Source organism: Carcharhinus amblyrhynchos, chromosome 9 (genome assembly GCF_965287045.1).
Source record: "Carcharhinus amblyrhynchos chromosome 9, sCarAmb.v2.hapA, whole genome shotgun sequence".
Taxonomy (NCBI): Eukaryota; Metazoa; Chordata; class Chondrichthyes; order Carcharhiniformes; family Carcharhinidae; genus Carcharhinus; species Carcharhinus amblyrhynchos.
The window spans coordinates 87934518-87950701 of NC_137332.1; the positions used below are offsets into that span (position 1 = coordinate 87934518).

At 47.9% G+C, this 16184-nt stretch overlaps 1 protein-coding gene across 2 annotated transcripts in view; it reads right to left on the reverse strand.

The window, feature by feature from the left end:
* cop1 (COP1 E3 ubiquitin ligase) overlaps positions 1-15405 on the reverse strand; it is a 165575-nt gene extending 150170 nt beyond the window's left edge. For both annotated transcript variants that reach the window (XM_080196059.1, XM_080196058.1), the window contains exons 1-3: positions 15186-15405; positions 13121-13180; positions 9491-9588 (exon numbers count right to left, since the gene is read on the reverse strand). In XM_080196059.1, coding sequence (XP_080052185.1) covers positions 9491-9588; positions 13121-13180; positions 15186-15394 — 367 coding nt within the window. In that variant the 5' untranslated portion in view covers positions 15395-15405. The remainder of the gene's footprint in view (positions 1-9490; positions 9589-13120; positions 13181-15185) is intronic.
* Between the last annotated feature and the right edge of the window lie 779 nt (positions 15406-16184).

Genomic DNA, 16184 nt, shown 5'->3' on the forward strand with positions numbered 1-16184 from the left:
TAATAATTTCAAATATATGGGAAAAAATGGTGCAAAGCAAATGTATCTGCTGTTTAAATGGGTCTATTGTTTAAACACTGGAAAGGTTGTCTTTTGGGATCTAAAGAAGTCAGGGGGAGGAATGTTATGTATTTAAAATGGTTGTATCTACCGACGTACGTCACCTGATCTACAGTGACATAAGTGGAAAGATTGATGGACTTTTGTGTCTCTTCCATCTTAAGTCTGGATCAAGCAATACCTTCTTAATAAACCTGCATCGAGTTTCGTTACCACTCACCAGTGTGGCACCTCTCTTTAAGATAGCTATCCATCCAAATGTAACAGATGTCCAGCATTTCACTCAAGGGATTGTGATTCATTGCAATTCACTAGCCCAACATGTTGCAGATACTCAATCATTAAATATACTTGCTGGGATAGAGATTTTTGGTCTCTCAGGGAATACGGAAAACAGGCTGGAAAGTGGAACTGAAGCTCAAGATCAGCAAGTATATGGCACGAGGGGGAGGGGTGGTCAAAGATCAAAGAATACAGCACAGGAAACAGGCCCTTCGACCCTCCAAGCCTGCACCGCTCATTGATCCAACTAGACCACTTTTCTGTATCCCTCCATTCCCAGTCTGCTCATGTGACTATCCAGGTGCGTCTTAAACGATCCCAGTGTGTCCGCCTCCACCACCCTGCTTGGCAGTGCATTCCAGGCCCCCACCACCCTGTGTAAAATACGTCCCTCTGATATCTGAGTTAAACCTCGCCCCCCCCCCCCCCTCACCTTGAACCTATAACTCCTCATGTTTGTCACCTCCGACCTGGGAAAAAGCTTCCCACTGTTCACCCTATCCACACCCCCCGTAATTTTATACACCTCTATTAGGTCTCCCCTCATTCTCCACCTTTCCAGGGAGAAAAAACCCAGTTTACCCAATCTCTCCTCATAGCTAAGACCCACCATACCAGGCAACATCCTGGTAAATCTTCTCTGCACTCTCTCCAAAGCCTCCACGTCCTTCGGGTAGTGCAGCGACCAGAACTGGATGCAGTACTCCAAATGTGGCCTAACCAACGTTCTATATGGCTGTACATCAGACACCAATTTTTATGCTGTATACCCCATCCTATAAAGGCAAGCTTGCCATTTATGGACGAAAAGGGATTGGTTTAGATTAGTGGGTCAATGTTTATGGACGAAAAGGGATTGGTTTAGATTAGTGGGTCAATGTTTTTTTTTTAAAAATAAGACTGGTCGGCGCAACATTGTGGGCCGAAGGGCCTGTTCCACGCTGTAATGTTCTATGTTCTATTTGCCTTCTTCACCACCTTCTCCACCTGTGCTGCCACTTTCAAGGATCTGTGGACTTGCTCACCCAAGACCCTCAATGCGTCTATATTTTTGATGGTTCTCCCATTTATTGTATAGTTCCCCCCTACATTAGTCCTACCAAAATGAATTATTTTGCATTTATCTGGATTAAATTCCATCTGCCATTTCTCCGCCCAGTTTTCCAGCCTATATCCTGCTGTATGCTCCGACAATGTTCATCGCTATCCGCAAGTCCAGCCAACTTCGTGTCATCCACAAACTTACTGATCACACCAGTTACACCTTCTTCCAAATCATTTATGTATATCACAAATAGCAGAGGTCCCAGTACAGAGGCCTGCGGAACACCCTGGTCACAGACCTCCAGCCGGAAAAAGGCCCTTCCACTACTACCCTCTGTCTTCTGTGGCCAAACCTGTTCTCTACCCATCTAGCCACCTCCTTTTATCCCATGAGATTTAACCTTTTGCACCAACCTGCCATGAGGGACTTTGTCAAACGCTTTATTAAAATCCATATAGATGACATCCACGGCTCTACCCTCGTCAACCGTTTTTGTCACCTCCCCAAAAAACTCCACCAAATTTGAGAGGCATGACCTCCCTCTTACAAAACCACGCTATCACTAATGAGATTATTCTGTTCTAAATGCACATACATCCTATCTCTAAGAATCCTCTCCAACAATTTCCCTACCACGGGCATCAAGCTCACCGGCCTACAGTTACCCTTCTTAAATAACAGTACCACATTCACTACCCTCCAATCCTCAGGGACCTCACCTGTGTCCAATGAAGAGACAAAGATCTCTGTCAGAGGCCCAGTAATTTCATCTCTTGTCTCCCTGAGCACTCTAGGACAGATGCCATCAAGGCCCTGGGGATTTGTCAGTTTTAATGTTCCCTAATAAACCTAACACTTCCTCCCTTGTAATGGAGAGTTTCTCTAACAGGTCAACACTTCCCTCTGAGACACTCCCAGTCAACACGTCCCTCCCCTTTGTGAGCACTGATGTAAACTATTCATTTAGGATCTCCCCTACCTCCTTGGGCTCTAAGCGTAATTCCCCTCCTTTGTCCCCAAGAGGTCCGATATTTTCCCCTAACAACTCTTTTGTTCCTAACGTATGAATAAAATGCCTTAGGATTCTCCTTAATCCTGTCTGCCAAGAACATTTCATGACCCCTTTCTGCCCTTCTAACTCCCCGTTTGAGTTCTTTCCTACTTTCTCTGTATTCCTCTAGTGCTCTGTCTGTTTTTAGTTGCCTGGACCTAACGTACGCCTCTTTTCTTTTTGATCAGATCCTCAATATCCCTGGTTATCCACAGCTCTCAAATCCTACTTTTCCTATCCTTCCTTTTTACAAGCACATGCCTGTCCCGCAGCCCCATCAACTGCTCCTTAAAAGACTCCCACATGCCAGACGTGGATCTACCCTCAAACAGCCTCTCCCAAACAACGGCCACCAATTCCTGATAATCCAGCTGTAGTTAGCCTTCCCCAATTCAGCACTGTACCTGTAGGACAACACTCATCCTTTTCCATTACTATCCTAAAGTTAACAGAATTGTGGTCACTATTTGCCACACGTTCCCTTACTGAAACTTTGACAACCTGACTGGGCTCATTACCCAGTACAGCCCCCTCTCTAGTTGGGCTATCTACATATTGTTCCAAAGAACGTTCCTGTATGCATTTTACAAATTCCTCAATGTCCAGACCCCCAGCCCTAACCACATTCCAGTCTATACCAGGGAAATTAAAGTCTCCCACTACAACAGCTCTATTTTTTCTGCATCTATCCAGGATCTCCTTATATATCTGTTCCTCCGCTTAACATAAGAAATAGGAGCAGGAGTAGGCCATCTAGCCCTTCGAGCCTGCCCCACCATTCAATAAGATCATGGCTGATCCGAAGTGGCTCAGTTCCACTTTCCCGCTTTCTCCCCATAACCCTTAATTCCCTTGCCTACCAAAAACCTATCTACCCGCGTCTTAAATATATTTAGCGAGGTAGCCACTTCAACGGGCAGAGAATTCCAGAGATTCACCACCCTTTGAGTGAAGAAGTTCCTCCTCAACTCTGTTCTAAACTGCACCCCCCCTTATCTTCTGAGCAGGAAGAACCTCTCCACCTCTACCCTATCCATCCCTTTCATCATCTTATACGTCTCAATGAGATCTCCCCTCATCCTTCTAAACTCGAACGAGTACCAGCCCAGTCTATTCAGCCTCTCCTCATAGCTCAACCCCCTCAACTCCGGTATCAGCCTAGTGAACCTCCTCTGCACTCCCTCCAAGGCCAAAATATCCTTGCGCAAGTGCGGCAACCAAAACTGCACACAGTACTCCAGCTGCGGCCTCACCAGTGCTCTGTACAGTTGCAGCAAGACCTCCCTACTTTTATATTCAATCCCCCTCGCTATGAAGGCCAGCATCCCATTTGCCTTCCTGACCACCTGCTGCACCTGTAGGCTGGGTTTTTGCGACTCATGCACAAGGACCCCCAGGTCCCTCTGCACCGTAGCATGCTGCAGCTTTTCACCCTGTAAGTAGTAGTCCTTCCTACCATTATTCCTACCAAAGTGGATAACCTCACACTTGCCAACATTGTATTCCATCTGCCAGGTCCTCGCTCACTCGCTCAGCCTATCTCTGCAGACTTTCCACACCCTCCGCACAATTTGCTGTTCCACTTATCTTTGTGTCATCAGCAAATTTCGACACCTTACCCTCAGCTCCCTCCTCCAGATCACCTATATAAATAGCTGAAGCCCCAGCACCGATCCCTGGGGCACTCCACTAGTCACCAACCGCCAATCCGAATAGCACCCATTGACCCCCACTCTCTGCCTCCTATTTAACAGCCAATCCCCTATCCACGCTAACACCCTACCCCCAACTCCATGCCCCCTAACCTTCTGTAACAACCTTTTGTGTGGCACCTTATCAAACGGCTTCTGAAAATTGAGAAACACCACATCCACCGGTTCCCCTCCACCCACCGCACTAGACACATCCTCATAGAATTCCAATAAATTCATCAGACACGACTTCCCCTCAACGAAACCATGTTGCGTCTGCTCTATCAAACAATTCTTCTCAAGATGCCTCACTGTTTTCTCTTTGATTACGGATTCAAGCTTCCCGTGGGCTGTTGGGAGGCCTGTAGTATACACCCAGCATAGTGACTGCGCCCTTCCTATTTCTGAGCTCCAGCCACAGTGACTCATTACATGACCCCTCTAAACCGTCCACCCTCTGCACTGCTGTAATATGCTCCCCAACTAATATTGCTACTCCCCTGCCTCTTTTAGCCCTTCCTCTGTCTCGCCTAAAACTCTTCTACCCTGGAACATTCAGCTGCCAGTCCTGTCCTTCTTTTAACCAAGTCTCTGTCACCGCAACATATCCAAATTTCGCGTAAGCATTAAGGCCCCAGGTTCGTCTGTCTTACCTGTTATGCTCCTCGCATTGAAGCAGATGCACTCTAGACCTCCGGGCCCACTTAAGTCATCTTCTCCCAGAATGCTCCTCTTCTTAGCTAGCCTTGTCCTGGCCCCTTGCTCATCCCCAGCCTCTGCGCTAACTGACCTACTGTTTTGATCCCCACCCCCCTGCCACATTAGTTTAAACCCTCCTGAAACACACTAGCAAAACTCCCAGCCAGAACATTTGTGCTCTTCCAGTTCTTGGGTGGCTGTCTGGAGTTTGCACATTCTCCCTGTGTCTACATGGGTTTCCTTCAGGTGCTCTGGTTTCCTCCCATAGTCCAAAGATAGTCCAAAGGTTAGGTGAATTAACCATGCTAAGTTGTTCCTTTGTGTCCAAAGGTGTGCAGGTTAGGGGAAAGGCCATGCTAAATTGCCCTTTGGTGTCACAACGATGTATAGGTTATGTGAATTAGCCATGCTAAATACACAGAGTTAAGGGGATAGGGTGGGAGCATGGGCCTGGGTAAGTTGCTCTTTTGGAGACTGAGCGAAGGCTTAATGGCCCATTTGGCCTCCTTCGGCATTGTACGGTTGCACGTTTGGACTGCAATACTTGGAAGTTTGTGGACAGAGACATTGTCAAGTCAACACATATGCAAAAAAACGCTCCATTTCAAATTTCCCTAGCTCAAAATACACTGCAATGTGAGATGGTGATACTCAAACATAAGGAAACGGCAGCAATTTCTAGAACATATTCCCTAGATCTCAGTCACAACTTGTAAAGAGATTCCACATTTATTGCCCATCCCGGAATGCTTTTCCGTTAAACTACATTGCTGTTGATCGGGAGTTATGCGTTGGCCAAAGCAGGTAAGGACAACAGATTTCCTTCTCTAAAGGGCATTAGTGAACCAGATAGATTTTTATGCCATTCAACAATAATTTCATGGTCATTCTTAAGACTTTCAATCCTAGACTTTTATTGATTGCGCATTTCATTATCTGCCATGATGGGATTCAAACCTAAATCCCCAGAGAATTACCCTGGGTCTCTGGATTACTCATCAGTGACAATACCACAGCCTCCCCTTCAAAGTCAGGTTGGCAAATGATTTGGAGGGGAACTTCTAAGTAGTGGTGTTCCAATATGTCTGCTGCCTTGTCCTTTTAAAGTTCATGGGTTTGAAAGATGCTCTTGAAGGAGCCTTGGTGAGCTTCTACAGAGATAGTACGCACTGCTGCCACTGTGCTTTGTTGAGTAAATGCTTGTGGATGAGTGCCAATCAAGTGCGCTGCTTTGCCCTGGATGTTTCTGAGATTCCTGAGTGTTATTGGAGCTACACTCAAAGCAAGTGGACAATGTTCCATCACACTCTTGGCTTGTGCCTTGTAGATGGTGGACAGACTTGAGGAGTCTGGAGGTGAGTTACTTTCCGCATAATTCCCAGCCTCCCACTGCTCTTGTAGCCACTACATTTATGGAGCTAGTCCACTTCAGTTCCTGGTCACTTGTAACCATCAGGCTGTTGATAGTGGAGAATTCAGCGATGATAATGCCATTGAATGGAAGACGGGTGATGGTTATATTTGTCCTGTTAGAGATGATCGATGCCTGGCACTTGTATGGTGCGAATATTGTTTGTCATTTGTCAGCCCAAATCTGGATATTGCCTAGGTCCTGCTACATTTGGATATGCACTGCATCAGTATCTGAGGAGTGACGAATGAAACTGAACAATCAGCAGCCAACATCCACACTTCTGATCTTATGATGTAAAAAGTCTCAACACCAGGTTAAGTCCAACAGATTTATTTGGTCCTGGCTGGAGACAATACACATCTCTTTAACCTGTGCTTTGAATCCTCTCTCCAATCACGTTGTCTGTACCTTTAAGACTTGATTACCTGTAAAGACTCGTATTCCAACCATTATTCTGTAAATTGAGTTTGTCTCTTTATATGCCCTGTTTGTGAACCGAACTCCCACTCACCTGATGAAGGGGCAGCGCTCCGAAAGTTTGTGGCTTGTGCTACCAAATAAACCTGTTGCATTTTAATCTGGTGTTGTGAGACTTCCTTATGGTGCTTACCTCAGTCCACCTGACGATGGAAGGACATCGATGTAGCAGTTGAAGATGGTAGTGCCTGCGGCATGACCCTTAGCAACTCCTGGAGTGATGTTCTGGAGGTAAGATGATTGACCTCCAACCAGTACAACCATTGTCCTTTGTGCCAGGTATGACTCCTAGCAGCTGGAACTATTCCCGATTTCCACTGATTTCAATTTTGTTGTGGCTTTTATTTGACCACACCCGGTTAAATGCAGTTTCAATATCAAGGGCAGTTACTCTCATCTCACCAGTTCAGCTCTTTCATTCTCGTCTGAAACAGGGCTGTACTGAGATCAAGGGCTAAATGACCCTGGCAGAAGCCAAACTCTTACACAAGTGCCACTTGATGACACTATTGATGACTCCTTTCATTCCTTTGTGCATGATTGGTAATAGTCAGATGGAGTTGGCCTGGTTGGATTTGTCCTGTTTCTTGTGTACAGAACATAACTGGGCAATTTTCCACATTGGCAGGTTGATATCATTGTCGCCGCCGTACTGGAACAGCTTGGCTCACGGTCAGCAAGTTCTGGAGCACGAGTCTTCAGCATTACTGCTGGAATATTGTCAGGACTCATAACTTTCCAGCATCCAATGCCTTCAGCCATTTCTTGATATTGCATGGGATTCAATAAAGAGTGGAATGGATACTATCCCTTGTAAAGAGGATTGTATCTACCTGTTGGCAGGATGAGGGGCAACTCAAAGCAAAATTCAGTTAGTAATCAATGTTGGGACAAATATCTAGGAAAAAGCTCGAGTGTTCACAATGGTAATAGTTAAAAGCTACAAAAATATCAGTTATAAACTCTGGATTATTAATCACACACCATCCTGACTTAAAACAGTATTAGCCATTCCATCACTGTCACTAGATCAAATTCTTGAAAACAAAAAGAAATATTAGTTTAGATACTACAAATGAAAGGATACAAAATATGTCAAGCAGGAATAAATATTAGAGAAAATGAACATTGCAAGGTGTGAGGCCTAAATAACTTCATTATACAAACAGTTTAAGGAACAAATGAAACAGATTTAGGCACAAATTAAACTTGGAGAGCATGATGTTAGACATTGCTGAGAAAAGGCCACAAAACACAAGATGAGGAAGTAAATAAACCACCTAACTTAAAAGGAGAGAAAATGTAAAATGGAAGGTACAGGGTTCATGAATGAGGAAGAAATCAACTCAATAAATAACAAGAGATAAGCCAGCAGAGGAAACTAATTTTGTATTTTCACTTACACATAGATCGATATAGCAAGCTCCAACACCCCATCCACTGCACTAAATATTCAAGCCCTCCATCACCAATGCACAGTGGCAGTAGGGTGCACCATCTGCTAGATGCACTGCAATAACTTGTCAAGGCTCCTTCAACAAGCCTTCCAAACCAAAGACCTCTACCACCTAGAAGGACAAGAGCAGCAAATACCTTGGAACACCACCACAAAGAGGTTCTCCTCCAAGTCACTCATCATCCTCACTTGGAAATATATCACTATTCGAGTCAAAATCCTCAAATTCTCTCCCTAACAGCACTGCAAATGTACTTACGCCACAACATGGACTGCAGCAATTCAAAAGGCAGCTCAAGGGCAATTAGGGACAAATAATAAAGCTGGCCTCGTCAGCAACAGCCGTGTCACAGGGAACCTTTGCAAGGAGTCACAGAAGCTAAACAAAAGCTAAAGTCAGAAAGGAGAATAAGAAACATGATAGGCAGAGTAACCAAGCACAAGATTCAAACAGAGCCTCAAAGAAAAATAGGAACTGGACCAGTAATGTTAAAAAGACAAGCCTAAAGGCTTTGTGTCTTAACGAACCGAGCATTCACAATAAAATGGATGAATTAATCACGCAAATAGATGTAAACAGGTATGGTATAGCCGGCATTACAGAGACATGGCTGAAGGGTGACCAAGGATGGGAACTGAACATTCAGGGATGTTCAATATTTAGGAAGGATAGACAAAAAAGTAAAGACGTTGCTGAAGAGAGAAAATTAACACCATACTGAGGAAGAATACTAGCTCCAACAATGGGAATCTATATGGGTAGAGCTAAGAAACACCAAAGAGCACAAAACGTTGGTGAGGATTGTTTACAAACCCCCAAGTTGGAGTGGGGATGTTGGAAATAACATTGAACAGGAAATCAGAGATGCAAGTGATCAAGGAACGTCTGTAATTATGGGTGGTTTTAATCTGCCTATAAATTGGGCAAATCAAATTAGTCAAAATAATGTAGAGGAAAAACTTATGAAGTGTACACAGGTTGGTTTTCTGGGCCAATATGTTGAGGAATCAACTAATGAGAAGGCCATTCTAGACTGGGTATTGTGTAATTAACCATCTTGATTTTGAGAATGAAAGATGATCATATTCATGCAGACTGTTATGACTGAGAACTATCTGGTTCATGGGATGATGATGGTGGATGGATGCACCTTTCCAATTTTAATCAAGGCTCTGAAGGTTGCAACAATATCTGCACCTTCTTGTCTGTTCCTTTGTTGATGTAGCTAAAACATTTGGCAAAAGCTTAGTTTACTGCTATCTTTGTTCAGAACAATCAGATCTTATTGTTGCCACCTAACAACCAGAGACTTACCGAGAAAGTTTGGGTACAGTTGATCAACGTTGTCAATCACATAGTTGCACTTGGGACATCGATTACTGACCTCCAAGCTTTGCCGAATACACTTATAGCTGGAGAAAGACCAGGCAACATTACAGCATTCAGTCCGAATCCATTAAACACACACAGCCAAATGCCGCACCTTCCCACGTTCACTTTTAAACACAACCCACCCTGCCCTCCCATCCATCCCTCTGTGGGTCATCACCAGAGACTCATTCCATGGATAATGGATATTCCTAGATTCTAGGGTGCCAGACATCAGTTATGTGGAAGGAGTCCCAAGGTTACTTACTGATTTCTGTAGAACTAGAAACATATTGTAAATGTAGTCGAGGAGAATACTGAGATACAGGCTTTTAGACTAGACGGGATTGAGGTACATAAGGAGGAAGTGTTAGAAATTCTTGAGAGTATGAAAATAGATAAGTCCCCTGGGCCAGATGGGATTTACCTTAGGATTCTCTGGGAGGCTAGGGAGGAGATTGCAGAGCCTTTGGCTTTCGTCTTCATGTCATCATTGGCTTCAGGTATAGTGCTGGAAGACTGGAGGATAGCAAATGTTGTCCCCTTGTTCAAGAAGGGGAGTTGAGACCATCCTGGGAATTATAGACCGGTGAGCCTTACTTCTGTTGTGGGCAAAGTTTTGGAAAGAATTATAAGGGATAGGGTTTATCATCATCTAGAGGGAAATAAATTGATTAGGGATAGTCAACACGCTTTTGTGAAGGGTAGGTCATGCCTCACAAACCTTATCGAGTTTTCTGAAAAGGTGACCAAAGAGGTGGATAAGAGTAAAGCAGTTGACGTGGTGTATGTGGACTTAGCAAAGCATTTGATAAGGTTCCCCATGGTAGGCTACTGTAGAAAATGCAGATGCATGGGATTGAGGGTGATTTAGCAGTTTGGATCAGGAATTGGCTAGCTGATAGAAGACAGAGGGTGGTGGTTGATGGGAAATATTCAACCTGGAGCTCGGTTACAAGTGGTGTTTTGGGGCCACTGCCATTTGTCATTTTTATAAATGACCTAGACAAGGGTGTAGAAGGATGGGTTAGTAAATTTGCTGACGACACCAAAGTCGGAGGAGTTATAGACAGTGAGGATGGATGTTACAGTTTGCAGAGGGACATAGATAAGCTGCAGAGCTGGGCTGAGAGGTGACAAATACGGAAAAGTGTGAGGTGATACACTTTCTGTAACTGGAGGACAGAATATAGGGCTAATGGAAGGACTCTTGGTAGTATCGACGAGGAGAGATCTCGGCATACATGTGCATAGCTCCCTGAAAGTTGGCACCCACGTTGATAAGGTTGTTAAGAAGGCATACAGTGTGTTAGCTTTTATTGGTAGAGGGATTGCATTTCAGAGCCGTGAGGTCATGTTGCAACTGTACAAAACTCTGGTGTGGCCGCACTTGGAGTATTGCGTACTGGTCACCACATTATAAGGAGGATTGGAGGCATTGGAAAGGGTGCAGAGGAAGTTTACCACGATGTTGCCTGGTATGGTGGGATGGTCTTATGAGGAAAGGCTGAGGGACTTAAGGTTATTTTTGTTAGAAAGAAGAAGGTTAAGAGGTGACCTAATTGAGGCATACAAGATGATCAGAGAGTTAGATAGGGTGGATAGTGAGAACCTTTTTCCTCAGATGGTGATGGCTAACATGAGGGGACATAGCTTTAAATTGAGGGGTGGTAATTATAGGACGTATGTCAGAGATAGGTTCTTTGCTCAGAGGGTAGTAAGGGGTGGAATGCCCTGCCTGTAGCAGTTGTGGACTCACCAACTTTAAGGGCGTTCAAACGGTCAGTGGATAGGCATATGGATAACATTGGAATAGTTTAGTTTAGAGGGTCATTAGATTGGTTCCACTGGTTGGCGCAACATCGAGGGCCGAAGGGCCTGTACTGCGCTGTAATGTTCTACGTTGCCTCTCAGTGCATCAACAGCTCGCTATACAAATACTGATACAATGGGCAGCACAGTGGTTAGCCCTGCTGCTTCTCAGCTCCAGGGTCCTGGGTTCGATTGCCAGCTCGGGTCACTGTCTGTGTGGAGTTTGCACATTCTCCTCGTATCTGCGTGGGTTTCCTCCCGGTACTCCAGTTTCCTCCCACAGTCCAAAGATGTGCGGGTTAGGTTGATTGGCCATGCTAAGAAATTGGCCCTTAGCGTCCAGGGATGCGTAGGTTCTAGGGATTAATGGGTATAATACGTAGGGATACGGCGATGGGGGTAGGGCCTGTGTGGGATTATGTTCAGTGCAGGCTCGATGGGCTGAAGGGCCTTTTTCTGCCCTGGTTCTATGGTAATGCAAAAGATGTGGAGATGTCCAATTTCCAAAATATGAGAGGAATGTTATAAACGTGGAATTCCTTTTTAAAAGAGTGATGGGGACACACAGAGCTGCAAGATGGCACTGGAGCTGCAGTCACTGGGTCCATGCAGACAGGGCAAACTTGGCCACAGCCAAAGTGACAGTGTGGTGACAGAACAGAGTCAGAGAAAGCTGAGACTCCAGGAAAACAATTTGAACCCAGGGGTGGGTTTGAGTCCAACTGGGGCCCACGGCCGGGGAAAAATCGGTGGGGGGGGGGGGCACGCGTGCCCAACAGATTGGCGGGTATCTCGCTGCAGCAGCCTTCAGTTCCATATGGGAACAGTAGGTGGAAGGTATTATTTTCAGAATAGCTGCTGCCTCCAATAATAATTACCTGTTAACCTCACATTAGCATAACCTGAGAGATAATTGGCACAGTATGTGAAAACGGCACAGTAATAGTACTGCTATCTCATAGCACCAGGGACCCAGGTCCAATTCTGCCCTTGCGTGACTGTGTATGGAGTTTGCACATTCTCCATGAGTTTTCTTTAGGTGCCCTGGTTTCCTCCAACAGATCAAAGGTGTGCAGACTAGATGGATTGGCCATGCTAAGTTGTCCCTTTGCATCCCAAGATATATTGGATTAGTCATGATGAATGTGCGGGGATAGGGCGGGGAGAGCGGCTGGGTAAGGTGCTGTCAGAAAGTTGGCGCAAATTTGATGGACCAAAAAGCCGCCTCCTGCAATGTAGAGAATCTATAATTCTATGATATATGGATGATGACTGAGAGGACAATGAGACATACTGGAAATATCAGACTTTTATTCTCAGATATAGAGCAATGACAGCAATAATGACCACTGACACATTGGCAACATGAATAGTCCTCTCAAGAACAAGCTGTCAGAAGCAGATGAGATTCATACTCAAGTTACCGTTTCAAAGAGAAACCCCAGAATGATTTATCATTTCCAAAGAAAATCATTACTCCAACGTTAGTGACTGCCATAAAGTTTAGCCGAGTCTCTGATCACGTGCTCCACAAATTTGCACCCATAAATTGTAAACAATTGTACGTTTGAAAACTCAGACAGCTTTCACAACTTCCACTTTTTGTCAAAATAACTATGCTTTACATATATCATTAACACAGGTATTATGGAAACTATTTTTCCAATGACTTTCTCCCTATATTTTAACAAAAAAACTACAGGATATTCAAGTTCTTAAGTTGTTAAAACCTAACTATATGACGACGCAATAAATGACACTTACCAAAAACTGTGACCACATTTTGTCATATGTGCCTCCTCAATCATCTCAAAACAAATAGGGCTGTGAGAGAACAAGGAGAAAATCAGTCATAGAATCCCTACAGTGCAGAAGGAGGCCATTCGACCCAGCAAGTTGGCACCAACCACAATCCCATCCAGACCCTATTTCCATAACCCCACATACTTACTTTGCCAATCCTCCTGACACTAGAGACAATTTAGCATGGCCAATCAACCTAACCTGTACACCTTTGGACTGTGGGAGGAAACTGGAGCACCCGGAGTAACTCCACAGACACGGGGAGAACATGCTAAATCCACACAGACACGGGGAGAACATGCTAAATCCACACAGACACGGGGAGAACATGCTAAATCCACACAGACACGGGGAGAACATGCTAAATCCACACAGACACGGGGAGAACATGCTAAATCCACACAGACACGGGGAGAACATACTAAATCCACACAGACACGGGGAGAACATGCTAAATCCACACAGTTACCCAAGGCCAGAATTGAACCTGGGACCCTGGCCCCTTGAAGTAGCAGTGCTAACCACTGTGCAATCCCAGTCAGTGTCACTGCAATCCATCAGGGAGATAAAGGAAGTGTGCCTCAAATGATACGTACCATTTTTCTTTCCGACCTGCTACCAATTCCTCACTCTCTCGTCACATATCCCTTGGCAATGCGCATCACAACCCCTCTGTGTGCCAACAATCCAACGTGCTCTACCCTCTCCGGCAGAGTCACAAACTTGGCCCTCGGCCCCCCTGCTCTGTCCCCTCCCGCTCGCGACCCCACCCTCCCTCCTGCCTCCCCGCCGCCTCCCTCCCCTCTCCCTCCCGCCTCCCCGCCACCCCCTCCACGCCGCCTCCCTCCCCTCCCCTCCCCGCCGTCCCCCTCCCCCTCCCCTCCGCCGCCCCCCTCCCCACCGCTCCCCTCCCCCCCGCCGTCCCCCTCCCCCTCCCCTCCCCCCCGCCGTCGCCGTCCCCCTCCCCTCCCCCCCGCCGTCCCCCTCCCCCTCCCCTCCGCCGTCCCCCTCCCCCTCCCCTCCGCCGTCTCCCTCCCCTCCGCCGTCTCCCTCTCCCTCCCCTCCGCCGTCTCCCTCTCCCTCCCCTCCCCCTCCCGCCGTCCCCCTCCCCCTCCCCTCCGCCGTCTCCCTCTCCCCCCTCCCCTCCCCCCTCCCCTCCCGCCGTCCCCCTCCCCTCCCGCCGTCCCCCTCCCCACCGCTCCCCTCCCCCCCGCCGTCCCCCTCCCCCTGCCATCCCCCTCCCCCTCCCCTCCGCCGTCCCCCTCCCCCTCCCCTCCGCCGTCTCCCTCTCCCCCCCTCCCCTCCCCGTCCCCCTCCCCCTCCCCTCCCGCCGTCCCCCTCCCCCTCCCCTCCCGCCGTCCCCCTCCCCCTCCCCTCCCGCCGTCCCCCTCCCCCTCCCCTCCCGCCGTCCCCCTCCCCCTCCCCTCCCGCCGTCCCCCTCCCCTCCCGCCGTCCCCCTCCCCCTCCCCTCCCGCCGTCCCCCTCCCCCTCCCCTCCCGCCGTCCACCTCCCCCTCCCCGCCGTCCACCTCCGTCCCCCTCCCCTCCCCGCCGTCCACCTCCGTCCCCCTCCCCTCCCCGCCGTCCACCTCCGTCCCCCTCCCCTCCCCGCCGTCCACCTCCGTCCCCCTCCCCTCCCCGCCGTCCACCTCCGTCCGCCTCCCTGCCGCCCCCTCCCCTCCCCCTCCCCCCCGTCCCCCTCCCCTCCCCCTCCCCCCCGTCCCCCTCCCCTCCCCCTCGTCCCCCTCCCCTCCCCCCCTCCCCCTCCCCCTCCCCCCCATCCCCCTCCCCTCCCCGCCGTTCCCCTCCCTCTCTCCTCCCCCTCCACAGCGGCTCTCGCCCCGCCCCCGACAGCCGGCTCGCGCCCCCCTCTCTCCCCCCCTCCCCCCATCCAACTCGTCCCCCCTCTGCCCCCCGCCAGGGCGGCTCGCGTCTCCCTCCATCTGTCCGACCCTCGCGTCTTCCTCCCTCTCTCTCCCCGGTGTCTCCCACTCGCTCCCTCCCAGTGTCTCTCTAGGCTTTCTCACCAGACGAAATCGCTGCTTTTATCTTCATAAGTATTGACCAGTCCATTGAGCAGTGCTCTCTTCCTGCCGCACCCGGTGATCGTGTTGTTCCTGGCACTGGTACGGCTGCCCCCCGGGCCGGGTGTAGGGGGTGAGGAATCTCCGGGCCCGGGCTGGGGGCTGCGACTCTGCCGCGGATTCGCCATCATCCGGGTCAGGCCTTCACGCATGCGCAACTTGCTCTTCACAGACGTCTGCAATGGATCCTGGGAACGGCGAGGTCAGCCTTTCGGCGCTGGCGACAGAATGTCAGGGGGCGGGGACAGAATGTCAGGAGGTGGGTGAATATGTCAGGGGGCGGGGACATAGTGTCAGGAGGCGGGCGAGAGGGTCAGGGGGCGGGGACAGTGTCGGGGGCTGGGCAGTGTGTCAGGGGCGGGGACAGTATGTGGGGGGCGGGAATGGTATCGTGAAATTAGTGTTTGTAAAATTATAAAAAATTGTAAAGTGACTTAGAAAATTTCATGATTATATTTAAAAAAATTTTTGCTATGCTTTGAGAGCTAAAAGAGATGCAATTGCAAAACACAGTACACAGAGAGCATAGAGTGAAACATTCTAGCAAGCTACGCAGTCCTGCTGCCAACACAATAGGTTATTTTGAATTTTTAACCAGTCAGTTTGAACTAGGCATTTGATTAACAGCAGCTTATCAGATTTGAAATTGAAGTTTTGGTAAACTGTAAATCAATCCTATTATGAAAATTTTGGTATGTCATCAGGGTATAACAACCAGCTTGCAGCTCCAGAAAGCCAGACAACCTCTGCTAGCCAGCCTCTGCCACAGCTCATTGCTTGACAGAGAGAGAGACACACATAGCCAGCAACTGTCTTTTCCAACGAAACAGCCAAATTTATGTCTTAAAAGAAAGCCTCAACTCGACAGGGAAGACAGAAGAAATCAGCAAAGAAGACAGAAGGTTCCAGAAGTCAACAAACCTGATTGAAATTATGAGATTT